Source organism: Schistocerca serialis, chromosome 5 (assembly GCF_023864345.2).
Source record: "Schistocerca serialis cubense isolate TAMUIC-IGC-003099 chromosome 5, iqSchSeri2.2, whole genome shotgun sequence".
Lineage (NCBI taxonomy): Eukaryota > Metazoa > Arthropoda > Insecta > Orthoptera > Acrididae > Schistocerca > Schistocerca serialis.
In genome coordinates, this window is record NC_064642.1 from 262,883,777 (window position 1) to 262,900,708 (window position 16,932).

The 16,932-nt window shown below is 39.7% G+C and overlaps 1 protein-coding gene across 5 annotated transcripts in view; it reads right to left on the minus strand.

Annotated features, from left to right (window-relative positions):
• The window catches only part of LOC126481630 (zinc finger protein 345-like), a 142,908-nt gene that overhangs the window by 115,875 nt on the left and 10,101 nt on the right, over positions 1–16,932 (minus strand). For 3 of the 5 annotated variants that reach the window (XM_050105524.1, XM_050105522.1, XM_050105521.1), the window contains exon 2: positions 428–596. The exons of the other annotated variants lie outside the window; for them this stretch is intronic. Coding sequence is in view for 2 of the 3 variants with exons in the window: in XM_050105522.1 (XP_049961479.1) it covers positions 428–437 (10 nt within the window). In the remaining variant the exon portion in view is untranslated. The remainder of the gene's footprint in view (positions 1–427; positions 597–16,932) is intronic. 5 annotated transcript variants of the gene reach the window in all.

Genomic DNA, 16,932 nt, shown 5'->3' on the forward strand with positions numbered 1-16,932 from the left:
TTGATCTCTCAAATGTGGTTCTAAAATAGCCAACTACTGATGTGAGAACATAGCATCTCCTGGAGGGGACTGCTTCTTTCTTCAATGAGTTCTGAACAACGAACCTCTCCTTCACACTACCATACTCCATGTTCATTCTTATTAATTTACCATTAATTCTCAAGCAGAAAAGTTTCAATTCTCAAACTGACACTCAGTGTTTACTGTTATTTCCTTCATAAGTCATTTTCCTGTTTTTTTTTTTTTTTTTTTTTTCAAATGTATCAGTGTTTTGCCATCTCTTTGATTCACTGTTAAGGCTATGATATGATCACAATGACTGACTGACAAAAACATTCTCCTTTCTGTTTTGTTAATTTTAAAATATATGAGAAAATTTACAAACAGTAATCAAAAATGTATGGTTATAAACATAATGATTACGTACATAACTGCATGTTTGATTTGTCACATCAAAGACTGGGCAAAAGTTCTTCAAAGACTAAACAAAAGTCTTCTCAGTTCATTCTGAAATGAAGCTGCACTTTCTATTGTACCACTACTTCTTCAATTATTTTAACACACAGTGCGGTCATGTAGCTAGTGACAGCATAAACCTGAAAGACAAAAAAAAGAAAAGAAAAAAAGATGACACAAAAAAACTGGTTTCCTTCTTTCTTTGAAATACAAGGAAAGTTCTGACACAGTGTAAATAATTTAGGAGTAAAGGAGACCACTTCTGTATAGTAGAGGCATCAACAATGCAACACTTCTGTGGTATAGTGCTAGTCACCCTATCTGTGAACAATGATGCACTTTCATTTTAAAATATATTTTTGAAAGTCTAAAACTGTAGCACAAATGCACAGAACTTCTCAAAATCTATAACTCATACATTACCTGTCTTCACTGAAACACCACAATCTGATGAAAGAGAAAGCAAAGAAAATAAAATTCTTATTGAATACTGATAAAAAACCAACAGTGTGCATCTAAAACAAGAGCACTCTTATGCATACTTGAGCAACACTGATATACTTACTTAGAATCTAGAAACAATCAGAGTCTATACACGTAAGTGAGCATGTAAACACAGGTAGTATTAGATGACAAAATGTGACCATGCAGGCATGAACAATTGACAGTAGTGGGACATTTCAGAGAAGAGTATTTCTTATCATACACTGGAGATGAAAAGAAATAAATATAAAAAGTTGCAGAAAATGATTTATGCAATGCGACCAGTAAAGACAATGGTACAGTATACCTAGAAGAATTTAAGTTAAAGATAAAAGCAAAGTTTTTATGCTGTCAGTAAAGAATGCTGAGTGATGGCAGCCAAGCATGTGTCGAAGACATTTCTCTTTGCTGAATTTAGAAGCAATGAAACAGAGAAAAAAATAGTCAAATACCAAAGTGATGAACTAAACTTCAAATTCCTACACACCACATTTTACACAATGAAACAGTTTTTTAAAGGCCACCAATCTGAATTCTTTTTGGGGGAAATTTGGGACGTACAAGACAAGACTGAATAAGAAATGGGATACCATAGGAGAAACCTACGATATTTGCTGTGACTCTTAGAACTGAATATTAAAATAACAAGCTCTCAAATACCAACCATGTTTATGGAAGAAGCAATTCAGGACAGTTATGACAAATGTGAATGACAGGTTAAATTGATTGTGTCTAATCCATGAGGAGAATTATGATCTTGAAATTGTGCTGGAAACAATATGTTTCACCCTTTGAAAGAATGTTGTCGTCAACCTGTGTACAAGAACAAAACAATGTGACAACCCACAGGCTGACGATACACTAATACTATCATTTTAGAATTTTCTGTGTTTTCATACAAGTAAATTTCTTAAATTTTGTGCATGTTTTTTCTGTTCAATAGGTTTAATCTAGCATTTTTAATTGTAAGTGTAAATTCAGGTAATCTGTTTTCATTTCTTCTGAACAGCCAGCTACATAGCTCATTGAGGCATCAGCATTCAATGGTGACACATGAGGAGTGTAGCAAATTGCATATCTAGGTTTTTGTCTGCTTTTACAGTTTATTTTTTCAGTGAGTCTTGCTAGGACGGATAGGGTGTGTGCAAGCCATGTGGGGACGCAGCAGGTGCTGGCCGCAGTTCACAAACAGCTGAATGTGTTTCTGGCTTCTATCCGCCACTTTCAGGCTGTTGCCTCAGGGTGTAGGAGTGGCAGTGAATCTTTCATGTCACATAGGACATCTCAGGTGTCACTTATTTTGCCTACAGGCTCTGCTGCCAAGGCACCTCATAGTGTACCCAACACAATGGATCTGCCCTTACAGCAGGGTGAGTGGTGGATGGTAACGCTCTTGTATCACTCAAGGCGGGGCTGCTATGTCTGTCTGTCTGGCCGTGCCTATTCACCCTGGGAGTGAGCAGATAGCTGTTCCTACAGCAGGGTCTGAGCAGGCAGACGTGGGTGGGGGTTTGCTACTTATAAGGGGTTTGCTAGTTATAGGAGCTCTCATGTTAAGACACGTTACAGAGCTCCTTAGGAAGACAGTGTTTAGAGCTGGAAAGAGAGCCAAAGTGCACTCTATATGTCAGCTGGGAGGGGGGCAGGGGGTCTCATCCGAAATGTGGATGTGGTCTCACCTGCGGCTATTGAGCCTGCATGGTGTAGTCATCTCCAAGTTGTGACTCACATCAGACCAACACCACCTCTCACAGGTGTAGAGCCCATACAGGGGGGCTGGTGGATGTGGTGAAGGCTGCTGGCCAAGTGTGCTGGATGCAAGTAGAGCTCACAATTTACAGCATTGTTTTTAGAGCAGATCAGCGCCCTTTTGTTTAGAGCCAAGTGGAGGATCTCAATCAAAGGCTTAGCCGATTCTGGGATGGTCTTGGCTGCAGATTTCCAGAACTGCATTATCAGGTACGGAATAGGACTCCACTTGACGGGTCAGGAGTGCATTACACAAAGGAAGCAGCTACTTGGGTAGCAGAGTACTTTTGGAGTGCACATGGGGGCTTTTTAGGCTAGGTGGTAGTTTGAGGTACACTGACGAATACTTGGCAGTCAATACACAGATAGTGAAATCAGAGGACATTCAGAGGGTAAAGAAAATTTGACTGTCAAAATTTCATCAGTAAATTGTTGAAGTATTTGTAACAAGTTCCTGAATTTACTGCCCTCTAGCAAACTTCTTATGCTCAAATTAGTCTTGGGATTGAGAGCCAGCTGAAACCCAGAGTAGGAAGCCCTGAGATATTTAACAAGTTATGGAATTATATTGGAAAGACAGATTAGATGCTATACAATAGGGTGTTTTAGCTGCAGTTGACAAAAATATTGTTTCTATTCAAGTCAAAATTGACTGTGACAGTGAAGTTATCTGTCACATACAACAGGTCTACATGAAACCAATTTAATTGTTGGATATTTTTACTGGTCATCCAATTCTGCTGAGACAGTTCTAGAGTCATTCAAAGACAGTCTACTGGCTGTGGTGCATAAATACCCAGAGCTTGAAATACTAGCTGGATGCAACTTTAACCTACCAAGTCTAGTTTGGGAAGTCTGTTGATTCACTGCAGGGCGTACTGTCAGACATTCCAAAAAGTGTCTTGAGCAGCTAGTTTGGAAGCCCACATGCAGTTGAGTACACCTAGTAGCCACAAACAGGCTAGATCTTATTGGTGGCATCAGTATAGATACTGGGATTATTGATCACGGTGTCATCATAGTGACTATTGTTAAGTGACTATTGTTACCAGATGGTGAATCATTCAAGAAGGCTAGGAGAGTGTTTCTGCTAGAAAGAGCAGATAAGCAGTTGTTAGCATCTCACTTAGACAATGAATTGACATCGTTTAGTTCTGGAATGATGGACGTGTAGAGGAATTATGGATGAAGTTAAAACAGGTTGTAAATTGTGCTCTGGAGAAGTATGTGCCAAGCAAGTGGGTTAAGGATGGAGAGGGACCACAGTGTTTAATGACAAAATTTGGAAAATGCTGAGGAAGCGCAGGCTAGTGCACGCTTGGTTCAATAGAGAACACACAAATGAGAACAGGCAAAGGCTAGTAGAGATTTGTGGTCTGTGGGAAGATCTATGCACGGAGCATACAACAACTACCAGCATCATACCTTAGCAAAAGATCTAACTGAAAACCCAAGAAATTCTGGTCCTATGCAAAATCTCTAAACTGGTCTAAGGCTTCCATCTAGTCACTTGATGACACGCGTGGAGGGCAGTAGAAGATAGCTAAATTAAAAACAAAGTTTTAAATTTCACATTTAAGAAATCATTCATACAGAAGAATCATACAAACACACCACCATTTGACCATCCCACTGAGTCTCATATGGATGACATAGTAATAAGCACCCCTGCCATAAAGAAAAAACTGAAAGAATTGAAAATAAATAAGTCACCAGGTCTGTATGGAATCCAAATTTGGTTTTACAAAGAGTACTCTACGACCCTGGGCCTTTACTTAGTTTGCCTTTACCACACTTTGTATTGTCAGGAATGCTCCACAGAAGTGCGATAAGACTGTTATTTTCCGTATACATAATTGATCTGACAGATAGGATGGGCAGAAATCTACAGTTGTTTGCTCATGATGCTGTGGTATATGGTAAGGTGTCGATGTTGGTTGACTCTAGAGAGATACAAGATGACTTAAGACAAAATTTCTAGTTGTTATGATGAATGGCAGCTAGCTATAAATGTAGAAAAATGAAAGTTAATTTGGATGAGTAGGAAAAACAAACCCATAACATTTTGAATACAGCATTAATTGCATACTACCTGACACAGTCAAATCGTTTAAATGTCTGGGTGTAATGTTGCAAGTGTGTGAGGATTGTGGTAGGGAATGCGACAGGTCAGATTAAAAGAAGAAATCAAAGCAATTCAGTGCCTGGCTGTTAGATTTGTTACCAGTAGGTTCGAACAACAAGCAAGTATTATGGATACTTTAGGAACTCAAATGAGAATCACTGGAGAGAAAGCTACATTCTTTTTGTGGAAAATTTAGACAACCGACTTTTGAAGCCGACTGCAGAACAATTCTATTGTCACCAACATACATTTCATGTAGGGACCGTGGTGGTACGATACAAGAAATCTGGGCTTGTATGGAGGCATATATGAGGGTGAGTCAAATGAAAACCTCAAATATTTGTTTAAATATTATTTATTGTGCAGAAGTGGTACAAAGCTGTATCACTTTTCAACACAATCTCTCCCACACTCAATGCAAGTCCTCCAGTGCTTACCAAGTGCATAAATTCCTTTAGAAAAAATTCTTTTGGTAGTCCGCGCAACCACTCGTGCACCACGTGGCATACCTCTTCATCAGAACGGAACTTCTTTCCCCCCATTGCGTCTTTGAGTGGTCCAAACATATGGAAATCACTTGGTGATGAGGAATGGCGCCATTCCTTGCTCGCACTCTTTGTTTCCGGTTGGTGGAAGTGAACCCAGGTTTCGTCCCCAGTAACGATTCTTGCAAGGAAGCCACCGCCTTCTAGTTCAAAGTGCCGTAGAAGTTCTTCACAAGCATCAACACGTTGTTCTCTCATTTCAGGAGTCAGCTACCGTGGCACTCATCTTCCAGGCACTTTGTGAAACTGGAGCACATCATGCACAATGTGGTGTGCTGACCCATGACTAATCTGTAAACATGCTGCAATGTCATTCAGTGTCACTCAGCAGTTTTCCTTCACTTTGGCTTCAACTGCTGCAATGTTCTGTGGAGTCACAACTTGTGCCTGACCTGGGCGAGGAGCATCGTCCACTGAAGTCACATCATTTGCGAACTTCCTACTCTATTTGTAGACTTGCTGCTGTGACAAACATGCATCATCGTACTGAACCGTCATTCGTAGATGAATTTCAATAGGTTTCACACATTCACTTTGCAAAAAACGAATAACAGAACGATGTTCTTCCCTGTAGCAAGTTGCAAGTGGGGTGGGCATCTTTATACTGATACTGTGACGGATTGTGTGATTCTGCACTATGCTGCCACCTACAGGCCATTCTACACGCTGTTTGTAGCACGCTTACCAACTTACAGGATAACGGCGCGAATTTTCGATTTGTTATTACAAATTTAGGTTTTCATTTGACTCACCCTCGTAGATGGTCACTTTTCCCTATCCCTATTTGTGACTGGAATAGGAAAGGAAATTACTAGTAGTGGTACAAGGTACTAGGAAGGTGGGAGAGTTGGTAATGGATTTATGCTTGGAGATTATCTGTTGCAAATCTTCCAACAGTTCTGACAATAAGCATTATCCACAAAAAGCTAATATTTAGTCATATTAGACTCATAGTGTGGGCTGCGAGAGTACAACTTCCCCCCCTCACCGTCACCACCACCACCCCAAATGAAAACATTTTAGTAGAAATGTTTTTACGTTTACATATATCAGTTTTCAAATTTCACAACTAACTTTCAGAGAATAAAACACCAACACTAAAGTGTCTCAGAAATACCACAAAATTCTAGAAATTACAAGCTACATTTAACAATGGATACTTTTCACTAGCTTGAGCAAGGGTCTGTGATGGGATTTTGTCCTAAAGACAAATAAAGGTGTATATTCACAGGCTGACTACGTATGTTGTCAACAGCAAATCTAACACAGGTAAGGTGAACAAACCACAAGAGACTGGGTAAGGGGAGACAGAAGGGAAAGGCCTTCCACAGAGGGATCTGCAGATCTGTGCTCATCATCGTAGCACTTATTGAAATATGGACAATGGTGAACGCACATTTCAATTTTGTTGTTGTTGTGGTCTTCAGTCCTGAGACTGGTTTGATGTAGCTCTCCACGCTACTCTATCCTGTGCAAGCTTCTTCATCTCCTAGTACGTACTGCAGCCTACATCCTTCTAAATCTGCTTAGTGTATTCATCTCTTGGTCTCCCTCTACGATTTTTACCCTCCACGCTGCCCTCCAATGCTAAATTGGTGATCCCTTGATGCCTCAGAACATGTCCTACCAAGCGATCCCTTTCTCTAGTCAAGTTGTGCCACAAACTCCTCTTCTCCCCAATCCTATTCAGTACCTCCTCATTAGTTGTGTGATCTACCCATCTAATCTTCAGCATTCTTCTGTAGCACCACATTTCGAAAGCTTCTATTCTCTTCTTGTCCAAACTAGTTATCGTCCATGTTTCACTTCCATACATGGCTACACTCCATACATATACTTTCAGAAACGACTTCCTGATACTTAAATCTATACTCGATGTTAACAAATTTCTCTTCTTCAGAAACGCTTTCCTTGCCATTGCCAGTCTACATTTTATATCCTCTCTACTTCGACCATTATCAGTTATTTCGCTCCCCAAATAGCAAAACTCCTTTACTACTTTAAGTGTCTCATTTCCTAATCTAATTCCTTCAGCATCACCCGACTTAATTCAACTACATTCCATTATCCTCGTTTTGCTTTTGTTGATGTTCATCTTATACCCTCCTTTCAAGACACTGTCCATTCCGTTCAACTGCTCTTCCCAGTCCTTTGCTGTCTCTGACAGAATTACAATGTCATCGGCGAATCTTAAAGTTTTTATTTCTTCTCCATGGATTTTAATACGTACTCCGAATTTTTCTTTTGTTTCCTTTACTGCTTGCTCAATATACAGATTGAGTAACATCGGGGATAGGTTACAACCCTGTCTCACTCCCTTCCCAACCACTGCTTCCCTTTCATGCCCCTCCACTCTTATAACTGCCATCTGGTTTCTGTACAAATTGTAAATAGCCTTTCGCTCCCTTTATTTTACCCCTGCCACCTTCCGAATTTGAAAGAGAGTATTCCAGCCAACATTGTCAAAAGCTTTCTCTAAGTCTACAAATGCTAGAAACGTAGGTTTGCCTTTTCTTAATCTAGCTTCTAAAATAAGTCGTAGGGTCAGTATTGCCTCACGTGTTCCCATATTTCTACGGAATCCTAACTGATCTTCCCCAAGGTCGGCTTCTACAAGTTTTTCCATTCATCTGTAAAGAATTGCAGCCGTGACTTATTAAACTGATAGTTCGGTAATTTTCACATCTGTAAACGCCTGCTTTCTTTGGGATTGGAATTATTATATTCTTCTTGAAGTCTGAGGTTATTTCAATTTTATATTGCGTAAATTATGATGCTGTGAATGTCCCAAGAGTCTGTTATTCGTTGTTAAATTACTGGTGCGATACATGTACAGGGTGGACCAAAGGAATTGCATGTTTGTTAAACCACTAGTACTCAGTAATGAGTGGGGGTATTGACCTTGAGTGACTGTTGGCAGACAGCTCACATGGTGAGATCATCCTTGGAAGTGGTTTGACAAATGTTCCCAGGAAACATAATTTCATGATATGGTGATGTTCCTTGGCTACCATGCTCATCTGACCTATTGAACTGTGACTTCTTTTTCTGGGGCTACTCAAAATCAAGAGAGTACATGAACAAGCCTCATACAGTTGATAACCTCAAGATTTCCATTCATCAGGAAATTGAAGCTGTGCCGAACGAAATGTTGGAGAGAGCTGTGCAGAACTTTCAGGAGAGGAGCCAAAATTGTGTCTGGAAATAAGGGTGTCATGTCAACAACATTACTTCCTGAGCCTAATTAAGCATGTAGATTTCAAAAATGCAATAAAAGTACTATTAGCGAATGCAAGATTTTTTAAAATAAAATCATATTTTAGTTATTCAATGATGAAAAACATGTGTTTCCTCTGCTCCATCCTGTACTTCTCTAATTTTCAGAAGACTGTCTTTAAATGTAATATTTTCCACAATTACAACTTCTTGGATGTTACACTAAAGTGATGTACAAAGCTAAGATTAAACAAGTTATTACTATTATTATGATTATATTAAAACATTTAGGCTAATATATTTTGTGTGTATGTGGAGAGGGGGTGGTGGTGGGGGGTGAGGGGAAACAAATAGTGGCAGACCACTCCCTACACCAACCTCAATCTGCACCTGTTAAAGACTCTCAATGTGGAGTTCAGTTTCAATCTAATGTGAATGATTAAAACATTGCATATTGGCTGCATGTTACCTGTCTGTGATCTTATTCATTTCTATCAAAAAGTACATGATATGTAAGTCAAAAAAGTGATAGTGAATGAAGTTATGGGAAGATCACGTGATCTTCTACAACCTGATAATATTTACTGATGAAAACTCTGTCAAAAGTTGTGGCATTTGAGTTTATTGTGCCTGAAGCTGCCAATCAGGATGCCTCGAGGCATACACAAAGTGAGCAGCGTGCTACAGAAATGAGTATGTGAACTAGTTTGTTGTATGACATGTGAAAGTAATGAAATGTACAGGGATGGACAAAAACAACTTAAGTAGGATAGATCTCATATGGAAAGTCGACTAATGTAGCCTGAAGCAATCTTTTTTCTTTGTAAGCAAGTACTATCCTTATAAGTAGTTTTTCAAAATTTGCTATATGAGCCCTTCTACCATCACCCACTCTAGTATCACTACTGGCAACATGTAATGTCAGTAGAATAGCCACTTGCATTAACACTTGTAACATCAATTCATCCACGTAGTCTATTATTAAGATGGTGAGGTTTTTCCAGATCTTTCCTTCATCGAAATTTTATTAGACTGTTTTGATTATTCTTGAAATATCTGCTTTCTAATTATCCTCTAAAGCCACAATGAGATGGTTTCCACTGAATTGCAATTGGCTTGTAGTTCTGTTGTAGACATTTCATTAGTTCTTGAACTTCTTTAACTTGAAAATTTTTTGGATCACTTGTGATGATAATGCCAATATTGTTGCTCTGAATCACAAAATATAACTGCTTTGTTGAATGTGTGTAAATAGTTGTTTAGCTAACTTATTGCAATTATGGTGGTTTCAGCTTCACCTCCAAAATTTGAGTTGTGTGGCTGAGTTTCATACAAAGAGAAAATTTTGCAGTACATTCCTATGCCAACATTTCCTTCTTTTTCCACTAATGAACTATCTGTGTAGATGTGGAGCCATTGATCTTTAGGGCATCTCAGATTTTTTGTTTCTAATGCTGTAGCTCTCATTATATATATTTTTATAATCATCCACTATGTTTAGTTGGTATTTCAATTGAGGAATCAGAATTGGAGCGAGCAGGAAAATAAATTTTGGCAGTTGATATTTTGATTTTATGCCTTCTACTTTTTGGATGAAGCTAATTTGTGTTTTCAACTGTCTACTGTTACTGTGAAATGAATAATTATGTTTTAGGCATTTAATATGATTGGGTAGAGGGATAAGTTTTTCATACTGAAGCAGTGCTAACCTTTGAATACTTATTTCGATCAATTCTAATCCAGTTAGAATTTTCATGAAAACTAAAGGTGCCAATGTTACTCCACCAGTTGTAGCTCTTAATGCTTGGTTCTGGACTTCTGTAACCTGCTGATATTTCTGGTAGTAGCCGTAACAAGTGCTTCGATACCATATGTTAATTCTGGTCTTACTATTACCTAGTCTCTGCAGTATGCTGGGTCTGTTTTTTTGATTTCTCAGCAGTTTCATTTGTGTGGATCTGCCAATATAATTTTTGATCCATATATACTCCTAAATATTTGGTGTGTTCATTCTGCTGTATACCACCCCCTCCAATTTTTAGTTACTTCTGTATGAGAGTGACATAAAGAAAATGTTTGATTGTAGGTTTTCAGAGTGTTTTTTCCACAATGTTTTCATGTGACTACTCCACACTGTGATTTATCACCTCACTCATTTTATTTGATTACTGAATCCTTTTGGTGTTTGGCAATGAGAGAAAATTCTAATGCAGAATTCCCCCCACCCCACCTCCCACCCACTTCAAGTAATTATATACCCGTCTTTGATGAACAATTACACATATACACTTCCCTCTTAATTACAGCACACAAAAATTTGTTTATCATGAGTAGATTGATTATTCAGGGCACTAGCATCAGCATCCAGATTTGTATAATCAATGATCTGAACTTTCACTAAAAGATAATGACCCAATACCAAATCCATAATTGTGACCTGTGCTTTAATCATTTACCCCTAGTTATGATTTAACACGATAGTGACATACATCATTTTCTCTCTAAATATGGATAGGTCGATACTGCTTGAAAATTTCACATGCTGTGTTAATCCATGTGCAATTGACAGTGTGCCTGAGTAGAAATAACTGAGTGTTGTCAGAATTTGTATAATATACTGCCACACACAATTTACATGGAATTTCTTAGACCCTTCATCTACACAATTATGTCAATAATTTCAACTGTGTTATTAAGTCATTACTGATGAGTTCTGGTGGGTTCCTATATCACACAGCAGATTAATTCACTTCCATTCTACATCACAACATTCCTTCCTTTTATTTAAGAGATCTCACTGAAATACGTCCATTCTGTGATATACTCTAACATAATGAATTCAAAACCTACACCTTTTAATCAATTCAAAACCAATTCCTTTTTGCAATCTTTTCAGCACAACATAAAAGTTCAAGCTACACACCACAGTCCTGTCTTTTTTTTAAATGTAATGATTTCTTTTCATTGCTGTGTTCTTCTGTAATACGCAGAAATATCAGTGTGTAACAAACCACTAGTATTTTTTGTGCACATATTTAAATGTGACAACTTACTGATAAATAATTGTAAGTGTAAAATAGCTTCTACAATAATACTAACTTAGGGTTAAAACATGTCCAACCTATTGGCGGCAGCCTACCTTTCTTCATAAAAGACTGCAGCAACTTCTTCTACTCCCACTACAGTTTCTACCCCTATACCACTGAGGCTCACTGCTCAGCATTTTATTTTCAGCTCCTTGTCACAACATTTATGTGTTTATAACATTGCTGCCACCTCTTCCTATACCTTTCTGCCTCCAAGCTTACAGTCTCATTCCTTATATATGTGTAGTTCCATACCAAGTGGCCTAGCTTTAAAGTATAGACACCACTAAACTGTCTCGTATACTTTTTAAATTTTATGTGTACATCTCCTAGTCCAGCAAAGCAAGATATGGAAATTTCTAGTCCACAAATTTCAATACTTTGTGGGTAGGACCCTCAAAAGTAAAGAGTAAAAAAATGTTGCGATGACATTTTAAAAATTTTGGGTGATTTTGAAGTGCCATATTTCAGAGCACAACTGTGATAAAAGCTGCAAAACTTGACACAATGGTTGGACAGTTTGCATTGTGGTTATTGTGTATGTTTGGTTCATTATGCTTAGGCCAGTATTACACTATCAAATTTCTCTGTCAAAGATGTGACCAAATATTCTGTCAAATATACACTCCTGGAAATGGAAAAAAGAACACATTGACACCGGTGTGTCAGACCCACCATACTTGCTCCGGACACTGCGAGAGGGCTGTACAAGCAATGATCACACGCACGGCACAGCGGACACACCAGGAACCGCGGTGTTGGCCGTCGAATGGCGCTAGCTGCGCAGCATTTGTGCACCGCCGCCGTCAGTGTCAGCCAGTTTGCCGTGGCATACGGAGCTCCATCGCAGTCTTTAACACTGGTAGCATGCCGCGACAACGTGGACGTGAACCGCATGTGCAGTTGACGGACTTTGAGCGAGGGCGTATAGTGGGCATGCGGGAGGCCTGGTGGACGTACCGCCGAATTGCTCAACACGTGGGGCGTGAGGTCTCCACAGTACATCGATGTTGTCGCCAGTGGTCGGCGGAAGGTGCACGTGCCCGTCGACCTGGAACCGGACCGCAGCGACGCACGGATGCACGCCAAGACCGTAGGATCCTACGCAGTGCCGTAGGGGACCGCACCGCCACTTCCCAGCAAATTAGGGACACTGTTGCTCCTGGGGTATCGGCGAGGACCATTCGCAACCGTCTCCATGAAGCTGGGCTACGGTCCCGCAAACCGTTAGGCCCTCTTCCGCTCACGCCCCAACATCGTGCAGCCCGCCTCCAGTGGTGTCGCGACAGGCGTGAATGGAGGGACGAATGGAGACGTGTCGTCTTCAGCGATGAGAGTCGCTTCTGCCTTGGTGCCAATGATGGTCGTATGCGTGTTTGGCGCCGTGCAGGTGAGCGCCACAATCAGGACTGCATACGACCGAGGCACACAGGGCCAACACCCGGCATCATGGTGTGGGGAGCGATCTCCTACACTGGCCGTACACCACTGGTGATCGTCGAGGGGACACTGAATAGTGCACGGTACATCCAAACCGTCATCGAACCCATCGTTCTACCATTCCTAGACCGGCAAGGGAACTTGCTGTTCCAACAGGACAGTGCACGTCCGCATGTATCCCGTGCCACCCAACGTGCTCTAGAAGGTGTAAGTCAACTACCCTGGCCAGCAAGATCTCCGGATCTGTCCCCCATTGAGCATGTTTGGGACTGGATGAAGCGTCGTCTCACGCGGTCTGCACGTCCAGCACGAACGCTGGTTCAACTGAGGCGCCAGGTGGAAATGGCATGGCAAGCCGTTCCACAGGACTACATCCAGCATCTCTACGATCGTCTCCATGGGAGAATAGCAGCCTGCATTGCTGCGAAAGGTGGATATACACTGTACTAGTGCCGACATTGTGCATGCTTTGTTGCCTGTGTCTATGTGCCTGTGGGTCTGTCAGTGTGATCATGTGATGTATCTGACCCCAGGAATGTGTCAATAAAGTTTCCCCTTCCTGGGACAATGAATTCACGGTGTTCTTATTTCAATTTCCAGGAGTGTATTTGAGAAAGATCTTTGACATAGCGCTAGAAGGGTTATTACACTGTCATCATATTTTTCGTCAAAGTTCAAGATGGCTGACAACAACAACTTGCTATTAACCACAGCAGTTGCATGTCCCACAATTGCACTGTATGCACATGCAGAAGAGAAGCGGGGGGAAAAAAGGAAACATACCTGGGTGAAGCCATGGGTTTTACGACGACACGATAAAAGCATTCAACAAAACTTGTTACGTGAGCTTATAGTGGCGGACGTCAAGTCGTACATCAATTACTTAAGAATGGATGAACATACATTTCTGTATGTGCTCAATGAAGTGTATTCTCATATCACAAAGAACAATAAACACTTAAGAACTGCTACATCTTCAGAAGACAGGCTCACTGTAACACATTACAGCAGAGGGTTGGGTTGGGTTAGGTCAGGTCTCCAATCTTCGTAATCTATTTTTGTACTCAGCATTCCTCACGCTGTAAAGCGCCTCATCAGCTTCATACATCTCTATTAATTTTGTAGTTGTCGGCACACACCAATTGTATTTACCGGCAATGTTTATAAAAACACTACAGACGACAGAATGCAGCAATGCTAGCGCTCCACGTGGTAACATTTCACTTTGCAGTGAACAGAAGACAAGCGACTTCTTTGATCAAATCTACAGCGAGGCCCTAGATTTGATCAAATATTGGACAACATTTGACAAAGTTCCCTATTACACCATCAAATATCTTTGACAAAGATATTTGGCAAAGAAATATGATAGTGTAATACCGGACTTACTCTAAGTGGCATTCCTAAGTTATCGATAAATTTTGTCATGATAAATGGTTCAAATGGCTCTGAGCACTATGGGACTTAATTTGTCATGATAAAATTGCTTCCAACTTTAGCAGCTTGACCTCTACATCTATATTTACATGAGGGCTCTGCAATTCACATTCAGGTGCTTGGTAGGAAGTTCACTGAACTGCTTTCAAGTTATTTCTCTACCATTTTACTCTCAAATAGCACATAGGAAAAATGATTCCTTAAATGCTTGTGAGCTCTGATTATGGTCACTTCTATCTATGTAGATGAGTGTCAGCAGAATATTTTTGTATTTGGAGATTTTGCACAATGAGAAATGCTTTTGTTTTAATGACTGCCACCTCAACTCATGTAATATATCTGCGACACTCTCTTCCATTTTTTTCAAAAATACAAAACAAGCTGCTCTTCTTTGAACTTTCTGTATGTCCTCCTGAATTCTATCTGCTGTCCTCCAGAAGAGGATAGACATGCATAATGTAGATAGTCTCTTTCATAGATCTGTGGCATCTTGTATGTATTCTGCCAATAAAACGCAGTAATTGGTTTGCGTTTCCCATAACATTTTCTACATGACTGTAACAGTTAAAAGTTGTTCATAGCTGTAATTCTTAGGTTATTTAGCTGAATTCATTGCCTTTTAATTTAAGTGGTTTACAGTGTAACCAAAAATTTAACCAATTCCTTTTAGTATTCATGTGAATGACCTCACACTTTTTATCATTTAGGGTCAACAGCCACTTTTCAAACCATACATTTCACATCATTTTTCAAATTGGTTGTGATCTTCTGATTACTTCACTGGCTGATAAATGACAGTATCATCTGCAAAAAATCTGAGAGGGCTACTCAGATTGTCTCCCATATCTTTTCTGTAGATGAAAAACAGCAGAGGTCTTATAACACTTAGTTGGGGAATGCCAGATACCACTTGATGGCTTTCCAGCAGTTACGATGAACTTTGACCTTTCTGACACCTGCAACAGTACTTCATAGGCATGCAATGTGGTTACAAGCCACTTGTGAGAAACAATGTCAAAAGCCGTCTTGAAATCTAGTATTATCGAATCAATTTGAGATCCCCTATGGATAGCACTCATTATTTTGTAGTTGGTTTCTGAGCTTTCTTTCTGTAGTCTTATCTAATGCGTACTATGTTTAAGACACCTGCAAGTTTGATTCTCTTGGGGTTTATGTATATAAATCTGTGGAGTCAAAGAGGACTGGTTCCACTTAGAATCAGATAGAGAGATGGAATCATGGAGGACCTGCAGAACATGGGCTGTAGGGGATGGAAAGTTCAAGCATTGAACTGATGGAGAATTGCTGATGAGCCCAAGATTCACAATAAACTATAGAGCCACTGAAGAAGAAAGATTTATTTTGTTTATTATTTACTATGGTTTTCCAACAAATTGTTTGATCTTCAAACATTTCCTCCAAAACTGTGATTTGTATGCAAAATTTTTCTAAATAACTGACAACCTTCAAGAAAAAGCAATCATTCAAATTTGGTATTTTCTGAAGAAAAAGAATCCTCTTTCAAATAGTCATTGAAGCAAGTATGGGTCAGGTATCCATTTCGATTTACAGGGGCTTAAATGCCATTTGTTTTTGTAGCAAATGTTTTGATGGCCAACTTCATCCCAGTTTATCTCAAACACTTTAAACTAAAGAGTAATTAAACTTGCAGGTGTTATAAATACACTCCATAACAACCTCACAAAACCAACTACGTAAAGAAATCAAACTACTTAACTTTAGAAGAAATTTTGACAGGACAAATTTTCCAAAAACTTTTGAGTACTATGTGGAGCAAAACTAGTGAATCAAATGACATAAACATACGGAATATATGCAATGCAAACTGGGCTAATACCATCTCTTCTGTCTATTTGTTCTGATTTAATTTAGCTCAAAAAGCCATTTCCCTTCTTATCGATGACTATATGGATTTCTGAATGTACGAGGGTGAGTCCAATGAAAACCTTAAATATTTTTTTAAACAGTATTTATTGTGCAGAAGTGGTACTAAGCTGTATCACTTTTCAACATAATCTCCCCCACGATCAATGCTAGTCCTCCAGTGTTTACAAAGTGCATAAATTCCTTAAGGAAAAAAATTCTTTTGGTAGTCCACACAACCACTCATGTGACATGTGGCGTACCTCTTCATCAAAATGGAACTTCTTTCCTCCCATTGCGTCTTTGAGTGGTCCAAACATATGGAAATCACTTGGGGCAAGGTCTGGTGACTATGATGGATGAGGAAGACACTACAGCTCTGTGATTGTTGGAACTGTTGTACAGGCAGTGTGGGGCCTTGCATTGCCATGTCGCAAAAGGACACCTGCTGACAGCAATCCACATCACTTTGATTTGTTTGCAGACCACAGATGGTTTTTTAGATCTGTGT